The sequence below is a fragment of the Hypomesus nipponensis genome, chromosome 1 (genome assembly GCF_054491055.1).
Source record: "Hypomesus nipponensis isolate SF chromosome 1, ASM5449105v1, whole genome shotgun sequence".
In the NCBI taxonomy this organism is placed as follows: Eukaryota; Metazoa; Chordata; class Actinopteri; order Osmeriformes; family Osmeridae; genus Hypomesus; species Hypomesus nipponensis.
The window spans coordinates 16,378,492-16,393,227 of record NC_140361.1 but is presented as its reverse complement, the minus strand read 5'-3'; the positions used below and the strand labels follow the sequence as shown (position 1 = coordinate 16,393,227).

At 44.3% G+C, this 14,736-nt stretch overlaps 2 protein-coding genes and 3 long non-coding RNA genes across 5 annotated transcripts; 4 read left to right on the top strand and 1 right to left on the bottom strand.

The window, feature by feature from the left end:
- Positions 1 to 1,042: 1,042 nt before the first annotated feature.
- Positions 1,043 to 2,472, bottom strand: LOC146302838 (vacuolar ATPase assembly integral membrane protein vma21-like). Its single transcript, XM_084697304.1, has 3 exons — positions 2,247 to 2,472; positions 1,911 to 2,020; positions 1,043 to 1,771 (listed from the first exon to the last, which is right to left on the bottom strand). The coding sequence occupies exons 1-3, from the start codon at positions 2,306 to 2,308 to the stop codon at positions 1,632 to 1,634; spliced, it is 312 nt and encodes a 103-aa protein (XP_084553430.1). The 5' UTR covers positions 2,309 to 2,472; the 3' UTR covers positions 1,043 to 1,631.
- A 1,368-nt stretch (positions 2,473 to 3,840) lies between these two features.
- Positions 3,841 to 6,093, top strand: LOC146302837 (uncharacterized). The gene is made up of 3 exons (XR_014754458.1): positions 3,841 to 5,036; positions 5,336 to 5,464; positions 5,938 to 6,093. It is a non-coding gene; the product is annotated as an uncharacterized LOC146302837 (long non-coding RNA).
- A 181-nt stretch (positions 6,094 to 6,274) lies between these two features.
- On the top strand, positions 6,275 to 10,982 carry LOC146302836 (uncharacterized). The gene is made up of 7 exons (XM_084698488.1): positions 6,275 to 6,302; positions 6,413 to 6,683; positions 6,808 to 6,844; positions 7,073 to 8,411; positions 8,667 to 9,508; positions 10,282 to 10,378; positions 10,582 to 10,982. Exons 1-7 carry the CDS (start codon positions 6,275 to 6,277, stop codon positions 10,710 to 10,712), a joined length of 2,745 nt encoding a protein of 914 aa, XP_084554614.1. The 3' UTR covers positions 10,713 to 10,982.
- A 1,361-nt stretch (positions 10,983 to 12,343) lies between these two features.
- Positions 12,344 to 13,500, top strand: LOC146302835 (uncharacterized). The gene is made up of 3 exons (XR_014755148.1): positions 12,344 to 12,483; positions 12,783 to 12,911; positions 13,385 to 13,500. It is a non-coding gene; the product is annotated as an uncharacterized LOC146302835 (long non-coding RNA).
- A 390-nt stretch (positions 13,501 to 13,890) lies between these two features.
- On the top strand, positions 13,891 to 14,710 carry LOC146302834 (uncharacterized). Its single transcript, XR_014753315.1, has 3 exons — positions 13,891 to 14,130; positions 14,256 to 14,292; positions 14,552 to 14,710. It is a non-coding gene; the product is annotated as an uncharacterized LOC146302834 (long non-coding RNA).
- Positions 14,711 to 14,736: the final 26 nt, after the last annotated feature.

Genomic DNA, 14,736 nt, shown 5'->3' with positions numbered 1-14,736 from the left:
GCCACCATGTCCCAACAAGGCTGCGACGTCAGCAAAGAGGTGGCGGAGTTATGTTTTGGGCTGGAATGGGGAGAGAGCTGGAAGGGCCCTTTAGGGTCCCTGAAGGTGTGAAAATTACCTTGGCAAAGTATATATCGTTTCTGACTGACCAGTTTGGTGGTTAGGGTTAGGGTACAAACCACATGGTACAAAAAGAAGAACCGTGCCTTCCATAGCAAAATCATCTTCATGCATGACAATGCACCATGTTATACTGCAAAGAATACCTCTGTGTCATTGGCTGCTATGAGCATAAAAGGAGAGAAACTCATGGTGTGGCCACCATCCTCCCCTGACCTCAACCCTATTGAGAACCTTTTGGAGCGTCCTCAAGCAGAAGATCTATGAGGTTGGGAGGCAGTTCACATCAAAACAGCAGCTCTGGGGAGGTATTCTGACATTGTGCAAAGAAATTCAAGCGGAAACTCTCCAAAAACTCCAACAAGTTCAATGGATGCAAGAACTGTGAAGGTGATATCAAAGAAAGGTGGCCTTTGTTAACATGTAACTTGCCCCTTTAAGATGTTTTTGATTGAAATAGCTTTTGATTTCAGTAAATATGACCTCCTAATGCTGCAAATTCAACAAATGACCATTTCAGTTCTTTACAACCTATGAAATGTTTTAAAACTCTGTTGTGCATAATAATTTGGAACAGGGCATTTTGAGCTATTTTTGAAAAAAATACTATTATCATTGGGAGGTTTGTTCTGTAAAATTCAAAATAAAACGGTTGATGGTAAAACGGTTGATGACTTGGAAATTATACTGACTGTCATTTGAATGAACTATTTAGGAAAATCTAAGCATTAATTTGCATAATAATTTGGAACGCGGTGTAAAGCTGATCCTATCCTGTTCCCATCGTGTCCAGTGTTTGATGTTTCTGGTGACTAATGATTTTCTTTGTATTATGTTCCAGCCAACCTCAGATAAATGCCCTTTAGTTCTGTTCACTGGAATACATTTAGTCATATTTGAATGAGAGGAAAAGCAAGCAACATTTGAAATACAAAAATGTTTCTCTTTATTATTTGGTAAAGTAAGACATTTTAGTTTTTTCTAGAAAAACAAATATCCACAGGGAATCACTATGAGAAAAAAACAGCAGGAGTATCTTAATAATGCTACAGTTCTAATACTCGACTTATGGGTCATGACGGAATACCAAGTCACATAAATAACATTTACAGAGACAAAATATTCAGATCACAACTGTATTAACATGTTGTAAACAAAAAACAAACACAGGGGTTTCCCATTTAACCACCACTGTAGCTAAACAGTGTATTAATCTACACCTTTCAATTACAGGGTGTGCGTGAGGACACAGCCTTTACTAGAGAGCAGCACAGAGACACAAAGTTGTCACCGTTAAATAGAAAACAGGTCAACCGTTTTTCTACAAGAAGCATGGACTTCCTGTCAACACCGGGGAAACAACTGAGGCTGTACTCCCAGAGAGAAAGACCCCCCAGGACAGATGGTCCTAGGTTTGGGCTGGGGAGCTGTGATGAGGACGGGGGGGCGCGGGTGTGACTGCCCCCTGCTCTCACATATGGTCTGGTGGTCGGGGTGTGGCAGACTCCAGGTTAGTCATATTTGCCTTTGCTTTTGGGTGGTCCTTCATTCCAGGCTACATACACAAACAGAGCCAGGACTACGTGCACGGCAAGCACGGCAACGATGGCAGCATAGAAGTAGCTGTCTGAATTGGACATCTTCATTGTACCTAGGAGGTATTGAACAGACACTAAGTCAATTACTTATTATTGTTGAAAATTAGACAAAGAAATACTTGACCCTAGATTGCAGGCAATACGCACACTGCACTTATAAAGGCATTTTCAAAAGTCTGGAAGGCTCACTACCTTCAAATATATAAGCCTTTGATGCGAAGTATAAGCCAATGGGCACAGTGACCATCAGGACGGTGAAGAAAAGGAGAGTTTTGAGGGCAGAAACCAGGGAACTCTCATTACTGGGGGTAAAAGGGAAATACATGAGAAAAAGGCATTAAAAAATAGATAAATAAAATTAGTGATTATAATGTTCTAAATAATAGACTATGATTGCACAAACCAAATATAAGCAAATCAGACAAACAACTCAATGTTAATTCTATTTGCTGAAAGGAAAGATACAAATGCAAGCTGGAACAACCGCGTTTGTCAAAAGATTATCTCATTTTCTGATGGGTTTCTTACCCTCTGAAATCCGGCGCTGCACCAGAGGTGCTGCTATGCGATGTTTTGGCCAAACCGTCCATGGCTAAGATCAATAACTCTAGCTGGTTCTCTCTTTACTATGGTGTGCTATAATAAATAGGAATGAGACGGTTCCTCATAGAACTCAAAATGCAACTTCCGCATTTGATCATGGGTTGTTCACATGACTCTTCCTGTCTTTGATTAGGTAACAGCAGTGACATCTAGTGGCTTGGAGCAAAGAGCTTAGAATACCAAGTGTGGGCAGAGCAAGCCCCCACCCATAGAGTTAATATAACTAGACACAGCTACCTCTGGCTTCCAAGATGGCGTCCCCATTCATTTCTATGAAAAGTGCTCAGTGGCGCAGTGAGGCAAGCGAGAGCTTCTAATGGACCGCGCCATATTTCCACACCGACTCGTCCGGTCTTACGCAGAAGCTTGTTCCTAGCTCCTGTACTTGCGACAACCAGTCGCGAGCTTATGAGCTGGAGCTAAGGCATTGCAGAAAACTGTCAGAATGTGGTACAGGTCCGATCAAGAAGCAGATAGCCTACATGTGAACTTTACGAAAATCAATAGGCCTACTAGTACTGTAGTATAATACGTGCAAGGCCTATACGTTGTTCTTTTTGCTTCGTGTTTATTTTATTGTTTAACTGCTTATGTATTGTGTCGGATAAATAAACAGTAAACTTGAATATCTGTCTCCGTGGTTGTTCTAGCTTTGCAAAGCAAGCTAAATTAAGCCTATACCTTTGTTACTATTATAATGATGATGAGTGTTGTTTACTATTAGTAGCTTATTGTTAATGCCATCGTTGTGGTGTTAACTAACTTAAAGTTCTAACAATATAACGACCATAACAATATTGACGTTATCAGACATGATTTATTCATCTTTGTCTTTGCCTCAGAATAACATGTCAACAATAATGACGCCGTAACATGCCACGATATTATAACTAATTAAATTAGGCTATAATTACGTTTGTCATGCCATGAGCATAATAGCGTTCATTACAAAATGGTTAAATCTACTTTAAAATTAGGCTACTGAAATTAACTCTACAAATAGCGTTCATTACAAAATGGTTAAATCTGCTTTAAAATTAGACTACTGAAATTAACTCTACAAACAACCTCATGTAGCCTATATGCAACCATTTGTAAAACGTGCTACAATAAAGGCAGGCAGCTGTAGATTATCAAATCCTTTCTCCTTGTTCTCATTCAGCTCAGGTAAATCAGCGATTTGCTGATGCTCCCTTTTGTGCTCGTTCATTGTTCATATCAGCGAGCACGTTTCCAGCCAGGCAACTTTTCTTGACGTCTTGATGTATTCTGTCACTCTATAGTACTGCTTTCGCTTGTTTTTTAGGCTATATGGCTAAATATAGGGCTATTTAATATGAAATTCATCACATATGTTGCTTTTTTTCTTCGTGATATGAGTAGGCCCTATGATTTACAACGCATTGTATCGGATGAAATAAACTGTTAACATGAACCTCCGTCGTTGTTCTCGCCAGGCAAAGAAAGCTTAGTTATTTTGGTAACCGAAATCTTCCATAATGCAGACTTACCTAGCTTACTGTCAACTTTATATTCAAACGAAATGCCACATAATTCACACTGCCTTCAATTTCACATCAGTGTCGAAATGCGACCTGTGTTTTACATGCTCAACCTAGCAAACCGCACGTCTATTAATGGATATAACGTGATCTAACAAGACGTGTTAATAATGTTATAAATAACAGCTCGAGAAGTGTGTCTAAAATATACTTTATTGCGGAGTGCCTCCAATATGGCGTTTCCGGTCTGATGATACAACGTGAAAACCCTCTTTTGTTTATTTTCGCGCCCCTAAGGTTCAGTCAATATTTGGACTACATAAACAACGTTGATGTCAAAAGGTTCTTCGTGGTCACAATTGCATCTATTGGGATTTATGTTCTGTTGCACGGTTTAGGTTTTAATTATTTTTTTTGTGGCAAAAGTGAAGCTAACGGTGGCTAACTTGTTAGCAACAGTCACGCGACTGACGTCAGTAACGTCACGAAATATCGCGTGGCTACTTCTAGCACAACATTGGTTGAGCAGCTCGTTAACTTCTGGGAGACAGCTGAGCTAACTGCCGAAACGTCAAAAGCAATGAGGCCAGGGTGAAAACTATTTACTTAATTTACTTAGTGATATGAAACACAATTGTGAAGTGTAAGGTACAATGTAAGCTGATCAACTATGAGGTTGCTGATCACCATTCCCTCAACTATTTCAACTATTTCATTCTACTCTTCAATCTTAGTATTTTGAGTTGTAAATGAGCTGAAAAATTACGCATTTAAATCTATGTAATCTTTATAAATAATAAGTAGGCGATGCATTTTTATATAAAATATACAGAAATAGCAGTTGTAAAATGTAATTTAAATACGAACTCCTACAACCAACGCAAGCAAGCACACCCAACAATTTCCCCAGAAATTGTACCCTCTCTAGTTTAAACTTGCAATCGCACTTTTCTGTCACATTGCTTAGGGAGAGACACCCTTACCGTCTGGACATTATGACGCATCCAGATATTGTGACGCACTTTACCAAATGATAATAACTCATCCTAAGAAGTAAGATATGTCAGTGATGAAAGAAAATGCTTCGTAGGCAAAGAGTCAAGAAACTTTTCATTTTACAGAAGTGATTTCTTCATTTGTCATCCTTACAAAGTGTAAAAACATGGATGACATCTCAAAACATAAAATACTAGAATTGAGGAGTAAACAGAAGGTAAGGCTGGTCATCTTGAAGTAGCTACAACGATTCAAACACGAAAATATGTGGTTCTCTAGATTATTGAGAATAATTTCATTACTTATTGTGAGTCTGAAAGTTGTGTTTGACACGACCTAACCTAGTAATATTTCCTAATTCCAAGTTATATTTCTTCATCAAAAGATAACAAAAGTTATGTTCAAGGCACCTCTCTCTCTCTTGTCGTGTTTCACTGCTAATTGTAACCTCAATTCCACCTACCGCACCTTTTTTGTTTGTGTGCATGTGTGTTTACATGGTGTGTGTGTGTCCAGCCTGCGTGTCTCCGTGACACAACTGCATCCCGGTTGCCCCTGCCACCTTGTTGGTCAGAGCCTGGACTGAAGTTTCCTCCCCTGCAGCTCCATGACAGGAAGTCCCCACAACAGCATGACCTCCTCCAGGTAAGAACAGCTGCCTGTAGAAACTCAACACATTTGATATTATATTCATTTAGCACACTCATTTGATCCAAAATGACACATTAATTATGGTATTTGCATAAAGTAAGTGCAGCAGATAATCAAGAATCAGAAGTGTAGTGTAGTTGAACAGTTTTCCAGTGGTTACAGCCAGGGAATGGCATCTGATTTTGACCAGATAGTGTAACATTAACATCAATACAATATAATTCTGATAAAAGTGTTAGTGCTTTGGAAAAACATACCTCACCCATGTGGCACAGAATGACCAATTTGAGAGTTTAATCTATGCCTGTGGGACTTATCAGAGCTTCTTCTGATTGTGAGCAGTTTCACTCTATGGACCAGTAGGTTGGGAGAGGAAGTTGAGGAAGCAACAATACAAGTATGTCGTTATGGTCATGTAACATCCGCCTTTGCCATTAATAAAGTCGTTGCCTCCTCAATGCACTAAGGCCGGCCGCAAGACCGAGGCTGGCAGGAAGGCTGCAGGATCGGACCAAACTGGAGGGGCTAACAAGGGGCCCCAGGCAGAGTCCTGGAGGGTTGATGTGGGCACTGGAGGCCGTACGCCAGCTGCTGAACAAGGTTCACACCTGGCCCGGAAACTGGCAGGACCAGGCAGGATGGTGAGTAAAAGGCCCTCATCCCCTCACTGGGTACTACAGACACCACCGACTCTCCTCAACTCAATCTACCTCCACGTCTCCAACAACTCTGATAACTTCTCTGTTACGATGCCTTGTTAAGCGTTTGTCTTGCCTGCAGGTGATTGGTGGTGCATGTGTGAAGATGCCTTCCATGTCCCAGACCAGCTACTGTGAGTTTTGGTTTATGAATGTATCAAAAGTACAACATTCACGATTGAATGATCACTTTCTATCAAGAGAGGGATCCACCAATCACACTGTGACTCTCCTCTACATGTAGGCGTTCTTCCACCCATAAGACCATCAGCCTCTGTGCCATTCAGCCCAGAGGAACCCAAGACCCTAAAGTGCAGGTCCACACCAGATGGTGGGGAGAGAACAAACTTCTCTCTACCTCCACCTTCATCTCCACCCACATCACCTCCGTCTCCACCTCTGACTACACGCCGACCTCCAGCTCAGTCTCCACCGTCTTCACCTCCCACCCTGGATGACCCAGTGACCCGGGAGCCCACGCCCCAGCCTCTGTTTGAAGCTATTATGTTCCATTCGTAAGTGTCCCTGTTAACGTCCTCTTTAGGCTACTGCCCTGATGAACACAATGTTACAATATGTCATTAGTTGTCATTGTACTGAAGAGAGAGTGTGACAAATGCGTTCTTGTTCTTGTTACAGTCAGTGGAGACTCATCAAAACGGTCCTGTTGAGAAAGGTAAATAAGATGTTTATTTTCTAACACATTACTTTTTTACTCAGCTTGACAATAACTATGTGTATCTGTACTGCGATTTAACTTCCTCCCCCTTTTTTTACGTTGCCTTTCTCTCCTCTCTTTCCACGCCCTTTTCTCTTTTTCTTTTCCTCTCTCTCTCTCTCTCTCTCTCTCTCTCTCTCTCTCTCTCTCTCTCTCTCACTCTCTCTGTCTCTCTCTCTCTCTCAGAACAAGAACATAGCTGAGCTGGAGAAGCATTTAGAGGAGATGATGGAGTGGGTTCTCCATGTGGTCAATGAGGGAGTGCTGCCCGCCATGGCCCTTTACCAGGTCCATCACCTCAGCCAAGACCAGCTGTCTGCCGCTTCCTCCCACAGCAACTGTGTCTCCGTGAGCAGCAGATCTTCTTTGGCAGACCAATCTGGGGTGTTGAGTGAGAAGATATGTTTCATCCCTGTGGCTTCTCCAGACCTCAGGAGGGAGAGTTCATGCTCTTGTCAGTCCCAGGTCTGGGCCTCTTCTCAGGGCTCAGACCAACCTGACATCCTCCAGGGTGTTGTAAGAAGCAGGAGGAGCAGCAGCAGTAGCCAGGGAGAGCTGCTGGGAAACACGGTCCAGGGAAGGGAGGAGAAGGAGGCTTGCACACCCTCGTGTCAGGAAAGCCTCCCTCTCTACACCCAGCAAGAGGAGTGCAGCTCTGCCAGGAAGGAGGAGCAGGAGGAAAAGAACCTGCAGAAGGAGGAGACCACTCCTTTCTTCTCTAAGTCAGCCACCAGGAGCCCTAGTCCCAGGAGTGAGGCAAACAGTGTTGCTAGTTGCCACGACCTTAACCTCACTGCTCAAAAAATGCTGGACACTATTGTGCAGATGGCACACTCGGCCTCCAGATCAGTCACTGATGACGAAGACTGCGAAAGTGACGATGGCTCCTCCGTCTCGTCCTTCGACCAGGCCGAGTACGACCTGGACCGCCTGCTGGTGTCCCAAAGCACGGGTACGAGGGTGTTGCAGGCGAGGATCGACTGCTTCTCCGAGGAGCTGATTATTCACATATATCATCTGCTCCTGGAGACACAGATGGGACGATTTCCCTCGGCATGCCGCTGTCCCTCCCAGCCCAACGTCCAGAGCCTGGAGGCAAAGCAGTGCTTGGATTGGGAGCTCTTCAGTCCTCTGACGTACAACTTCCTCCACTTGGCCTTCAATCAACTGATGGAGAACTTCCTTGGCCTGGTCATCTTTCTTCCGGACGAACGTGTCCTGATGAACGATCACCTCAAATGGATGTGGAAGGAGGACAGGGCCGACTCCGACAGCAATGCATCCTTAGACGACAGTGACAGCAGCGACTCGTCTCTGGACTGGTCCATCAAGTTTCCGCCGGGCCCCAGCCAAGGGATTGTTGGTAGAAACAGCTCACAGAGCAGGCTGCGGCCATCTTCCTCTGCCAGCCAGGACCAGAGGGGGGCACTAGAGGCCATATCTGAGGTGTTAACCGTTAAGGTGGGAGATGTCCTTCACTGTACCTGCAGTGACCCAGAAAAAGCCATGGCCATGGTCAACAAAGGTAGAGACATTTTTTACTCAATCACTATATTGATCCCGAAGGGAATTCAGGCGTTCGGGCAACTAGTAACATTGTCTAACTAGAGTTGTAAGTGTTACAGTACTGCTGAATGACAGTGTAGGTATAGTTAATAACCATAATATGAATGTTAGCGATCAAAGTCAATCACTGTTTAAAGAAAAGTATTGGTAATAGCTATAATAATAATAATAATAATAGGATTCTTAAAAGTGTGAGTGTGTTTTGTTGTGCTAGGCCTTGATGCTGAGGCCATGGCCAGGCTGGCGGATCTCCTTAGCAGCTCCTCTTCTGAAGCCACTGACCAGGAATTGACAACAGGAAGTCCCAACCCAGAGTCGAGTTTAGATTTCACCAACCAGGAAGTTTGCCAGTCGGAGAAGGTTGATATCATTGTCCCCAACAACGAAGAAATGTCAGCTTGCCTGACCAAAGCCATCAACGTTGCCACGGAAATGAATATCGAGGAAGATGGGAAGGATGATGGAGCTTCAGGTTTCTCTAAGCAGGTCCAGGTGCTTTCCTGGTTGCCCCCAAGGCCCTCTGAGACCCCCTCCATCCAGCCCGGGGAGGTTCTGATCAAGGAGGTTTGGACAACCTCCGAGCCCAGTGCCCTGTGTGCTGTGTCGGATGTTACCGTCCGTTTTGAAACAGGTTGTGAGGAGAAGGACAATGCTCAGGACTCTGCTGGCTTGGAAAAGGCCTATGGAAGCTCCAGCTTCAGAACAAATGTGAGGATAGATGACGGATCTGAGCTCTTTGACGATAGCTCCTCATCCGCCTCAGACTCCCGGTTCTGCCATTCCTCCTCTTCCTCTACCTCTGATTTATCCTCCTCCACCTCCCGGTTCTGCCATTCCTCCTCTTCCTCCAACTTTGATTTATCCTCCTCCACCTCCCGGTTCTGCCATTCCTCCTCTTCCTCCAACTTTGATTTATCCTCCTCTTCGCACTCCCAAACCTCCAACAGCTCCTCCATCTCCAGGAGCTCCATGGCTCTGGACCCCTGCCCAGATGGAGACAATCTGGAACATCTGAGAAAGACCAAACCCTCCGGCCTCCAAAGATGGTTCACCTTGGTAAGCTGAAAACAACTCCACACACACTGGCACTGGGTAGACCTGACCTGAACGCAGTCCAGGACAAGAAAGGGTTCAAAGTATGCATTTGTAGAATACATTATGTATGAGTAGTAAACAGTAGATGTAGTTATTTAGCAGATTTCTTTATTCAAAGCCATACACACGGAGGATTTGAACCTCTGACATCTTGATCCACAGCCAAATGCTCTACCACATACTGTAGCTACACTCATCCCACCACATTAGATAGTTTCAGTTCATGTAGTTCAGTCAAGACACTCACGTATTAGATTTGAGCATTTATTGATAACCATAGACATGGAAATAGGTTTGACTTTGGCAGTGTATGTATCTAGGAGACCCAGTCCCTACCTTAGCGAGCAGCATTAGCGAGCAACACACATACATAGAATATGAGGGAGGGAGCAAATAGAGATATAATCCCCCTGATGGATAGAACATACAGACAACAAGGGGGAGAAGGGGAGGGTGGAGGTTGGCTGCAGCACAGATCATACAGCAACCGGGGGTGAGTGTGTGTGTGTGTGTGTGTGTGTGTGTATCTGCGCAGCCTTTGAATGCCGCCTAATCGGACGTAGCTCAATGGGCTTGAGCAGGCTAACACAGGTGTAGTTAATGAGCGGATGACGCGCGCTGCCAGAGTGCCATGCCTGAACTAGACTTTGCTCATTTATTTCCTGTCAACAAAATGTAAAACACTTAATCATTTTAAGGAATTATGTTTGTCTTTGGTCTCACTTCCATCCCAGATGAAAAAGAAGACCAATGCTGTCAGCAAGGTCACACAGAGTGCTGCTGCCAAAGGACAGAAGAAGACTACCTCAGTTACTCCCCTCAACTGTGGAAGTGAGATCATGATATATTGTCATGATATATTGTCAGATCATTTTTGTTCATTTAGGCTTTCCCACTTTAGTTGGCTCTCCCACCATTACACACATACACACACATACACGCACACACACACACGCATACTCTTTTCAAGTAAATGGACAGTGCTGGTTATGTGTGACATCATCTCCTGTTGTGTGATGGTGTTGCCTGTCCAGGCCCAGATCCTGCTGAGTCCTCCAGCGTAGAGAAACAGAAGAAGAAGAAGAAGTCCATTAAAGGATTCTTCTGCAGGATCTCTGCAGCTCTTTCCAAGGCGTTCTGTTTTAGCTGCGAGACTCACCAGTAGAGGCAGCCGCTTGCTTCCTGACCTGACTTTGGAGACAGAGAGGATCTGTCACTTCAGCAACCACCGTAGCCTTTTCCCACTCTGAAATGCATAACAGAGCTATTCATAATTTAATTTGAGTAATAATAAATATTTCCCTCGTAATTGCTAAGCTGTTTGTGTTTAGGCTTGTGACATCTCCATATCAGGACTGCAGCCACACAGAGGCTAATTATTGTGTGTCACAATAATAGCACACAGACACTTTACTTCTGTATAAAACTGAAGGTGAAGAAATATTTTAAACAATGTCACATATTACAATTTAATTAACATATCCATGAAGATACATATACATTTGTCTCAATGTCCTCATGTATGCTTCAGAAAATAACATTGATAACAGATAACCTTATGAGAACTGGGACTAGGTAAGTAGAATAGCTGATCACTGTGCCACACACTGAGTAGTGCTCCAGATGTCGGCGTAGTGTGATGATGTCATATTGTTTCTGAAGCTGTGCTGTCAGCACTGGACCTGATGACCAGGTCATCTCTGTCTCTACGTTGCCTCTGCTCTCTCTCTTCTCTGTGCTCTCCATGTTCCCCTGTCTCTCTGGGTTCCCTTGGTCTTCCTGTGGTCTGGTGGGTTGCATCTCCAGCTCTGTGCTGAACTGGGCCAGGATGGCAAACAGGAACTAGTCTGGACCATACCACCCTAGTAGGGAGAGGAGGGGTGTCAAGTAGGAAGTGAAATGTGAGGAAGAGGGGGGACAGAGAGGATGGGATAAGAGAGACGGTAAAATGGAGACAGAGGGATGGAGAAGCATTTGCTAACGAAGGGAGAACAATTGGTAGCGGTGGTGGTGGTGGTGGCGGTGGCGGTGGTGGTGGCGGTGGTGGTGGGGTTTGGAATGGGTGCAGGGTGCTCGAGCATCTGTTCAAATGTAGACAGCATACAAATCTTAGTATGTCCACCAAGTGTCTAAGTTGTTGACAACTGATAAAACTGGTGATGAAGCAACCAGTTCTACCAATGCCTGGCACTGGAGAAGGGCAGGAGACCACAACTGGTTATCATACACACACACACACACTCAACCTAAACTGGAACTTACCTGCAGTGGACAATGATTGATCCAGGGCTGTGTGGGAGGGACTTTTGGTTGTCCTCCACCAATCGCAGCAGAGGAGCTGAACATTTTAGGGTCTGGTGGTCATGCCAAATAGAGGAACAATAATGCGCTCTCAATTATAATATGATAACCAATGCGATCCGCTGATGAGATTGACATGCCACCCGTGCATGTAGCGTGCGTGTGTCAATAACGCTTCAGTCTTTATATATTTTAACAGCAAAGCTGATTCCACTGTGTGGTTAACGTGAAAGTAGCATTTAAATTTATTAATTTAGCATTTAGCAGACGAGAGCGATTTACAGTCGCTTAGAGCGACTTACAGTATGGTAGTTATATAGCTCTCGGTAAAGGACGTAGAATCGCTGTACAACTCACACTGTTAACAATTTCCCTACCAATTTATTTGAAAAACAGGCCCCGCACAGTCTGGACATTATGACGCATACAGCGATTGTGACGCACTTTACCAAATGATTATAACTCATCCAAAGAAGTAAGATATGTCAGTGATGAAAGAAAATGCTTCGTAGGCAAAGAGTCAAGAAACTTTTCATTTTACAGAAGTGATTTCTTCATTTGTCATCCTTACCAAGTGTAAAAACATGGATGACATCTCAAAACATAAAATACTAGAATTGAGGAGTAAACAGAAGGTAAGGCTGGTCATCTTGAAGTAGCTACAACGATTCAAACACGAAAATATGTGGTTCTCTAGATTATTGAGAATAATTTCATTACTTATTGTGAGTCTGAAAGTTGTGTTTGACACGACCTAACCTAGTCATATTTCCTAATTCCAAGTTATATTTCTTCATCAAAAGATAACAAAAGTTATGTTCAAGGCACCTCTCTCTCTCTTGTCGTGTTTCACTGCTAATTGTAACCTCAATTCCACCTACCGCACCTTTTTTGTTTGTGTGCATGTGTGTTTACATGGTGTGTGTGTGTCCAGCCTGCGTGTCTCCGTGACACAACTGCATCCCGGTTGCCCCTGCCACCTTGTTGGTCAGAGCTTGGACTGAAGTTTCCTCCCCTGCAGCCCCATGACAGGAAGTCCCCACAACAGCATGACCTCCTCCAGGTAAGAACAGCTGCCTGTAGAAACTCAACACATTTGATATTATATTCATTTAGCACACTCATTTGATCCAAAATGACACATTAATTATGGTATTTGCATAAAGTAAGTGCAGCAGATAATCAAGAATCAGAAGTGTAGTGTAGTTGAACAGTTTTCCAGTGGTTACAGCCAGGGAATGGCATCTGATTTTGACCAGATAGTGTAACATTAACATCAATACAATATAATTCTGATAAAAGTGTTAGTGCTTTGGAAAAACATGCCTCACCCATGTGGCACAGAATGACCAATTTGAGAGTTTAATCTATGCCTGTGGGACTTATCAGAGCTTCTTCTGATTGTGAGCAGTTTCACTCTATGGACCAGTAGGTTGGGAGAGGAAGTTGAGGAAGCAACAATACAAGTATGTCGTTATGGTCATGTAACATCCGCCTTTGCCATTAATAAAGTCGTTGCCTCCTCAATGCACTAAGGCTGGCCGCAAGACCGAGGCTGGCAGGAAGGCTGCAGGATCGGACCAAACTGGAGGGGCTAACAAGGGGCCCCAGGCAGAGTCCTGGAGGGTTGATGTGGGCACTGGAGGCCGTACGCCAGCTGCTGAACAAGGTTCACACCTGGCCCGGAAACTGGCAGGACCAGGCAGGATGGTGAGTAAAAGGCCCTCATCCCCTCACTGGGTACTACAGACACCACCGACTCCCCTCAACTCAATCTACCTCCACGTCTCCAACAACTCTGATAACTTCTCTGTTACGATGCCTTGTTAAGCGTTTGTCTTGCCTGCAGGTGATTGGTGGTGCATGTGTGAAGATGCCTTCCATGTCCCAGACCAGCTACTGTGAGTTTTGGTTTATGAATGTATCAAAAGTACAACATTCACGATTGAATGATCACTTTCTATCAAGAGAGGGATCCACCAATCACACTGTGACTCTCCTCTACATGTAGGCGTTCTTCCACCAATAAGACCATCAGCCTCTGTGCCATTCAGCCCAGAGGAACCCAAGACCCTAAAGTGCAGGTCCACACCAGATGGTGGGGAGAGAACAAACTTCTCTCTACCTCCACCTTCATCTCCACCCACATCACCTCCGTCTCCACCTCTGACTACACGCCGACCTCCAGCTCAGTCTCCACCGTCTTCACCTCCCACCCTGGATGACCCAGTGACCCGGGAGCCCACGCCCCAGCCTCTGTTTGAAGCTATTATGTTCCATTCGTAAGTGTCCCTGTTAACGTCCTCTTTAGGCTACTGCCCTGATGAACACAATGTTACAATATGTCATTAGTTGTCATTGTACTGTAGAGGGGAGTGTGACAAATGCGTTCTTGTTCTTGTTACAGTCAGTGGAGACTCATCAAAACGGTCCTGTTGAGAAAGGTAAATAAGATGTTTATTTTCTAACACATTACTTTTTTACTCAGCTTGACAATAACTATGTGTATCTGTACTGCGATTTAACTTCCTCCCCCTTTTTTTACGTTGCCTTTCTCTCCTCTCTCTCCACACCCTTTTCTCTGTTTCTTTTCCTCTCTCTCTCTCTCTCTCTCTCTCTCTCTCTCTCTCTCTCTCTCTCTCTCTCTCTCTCTCTCTCTCTCTCTTCTCTCTCTCACTCTCTCTGTCTGTCTCTCTCTCTCAGAACAAGAACATAGCTGAGCTGGAGAAGCATTTAGAGGAGATGATGGAGTGGGTTCTCCATGTGGTCAATGAGGGAGTGCTGCCCGCCATGGCCCTTTACCAGGTCCATCACCTCAGCCAAGACCAGCTGTCTGCCGCTTCCTCCCACAGCAACTGTGTCTCCGTGAGCAGCAGATCTTCTTTGGC

Bases quoted from the DNA above. Each gene is read 5' to 3' on its own strand.
- LOC146302838 (XM_084697304.1), bottom strand. From the start codon at position 2,308: ATGGACGGTTTGGCCAAAACATCGCATAGCAGCACCTCTGGTGCAGCG. The intron at 2,021-2,246 runs GTAAGAAACCCA...TTTTACCCCCAG, and splicing joins GCAGCGCCGGATTTCAGAGG to TAATGAGAGTTCCCTGGTTT. The intron at 1,772-1,910 runs GTAGTGAGCCTT...AATACCTCCTAG, and splicing joins AAAGGCTTATATATTTGAAG to GTACAATGAAGATGTCCAAT.
- LOC146302836 (XM_084698488.1), top strand. From the start codon at position 6,275: ATGCCTTCCATGTCCCAGACCAGCTACT. The intron at 6,684-6,807 runs GTAAGTGTCCCT...TTCTTGTTACAG, and splicing joins GAAGCTATTATGTTCCATTC to TCAGTGGAGACTCATCAAAA. The intron at 9,509-10,281 runs GTAAGCTGAAAA...CTTCCATCCCAG, and splicing joins TCCAAAGATGGTTCACCTTG to ATGAAAAAGAAGACCAATGC.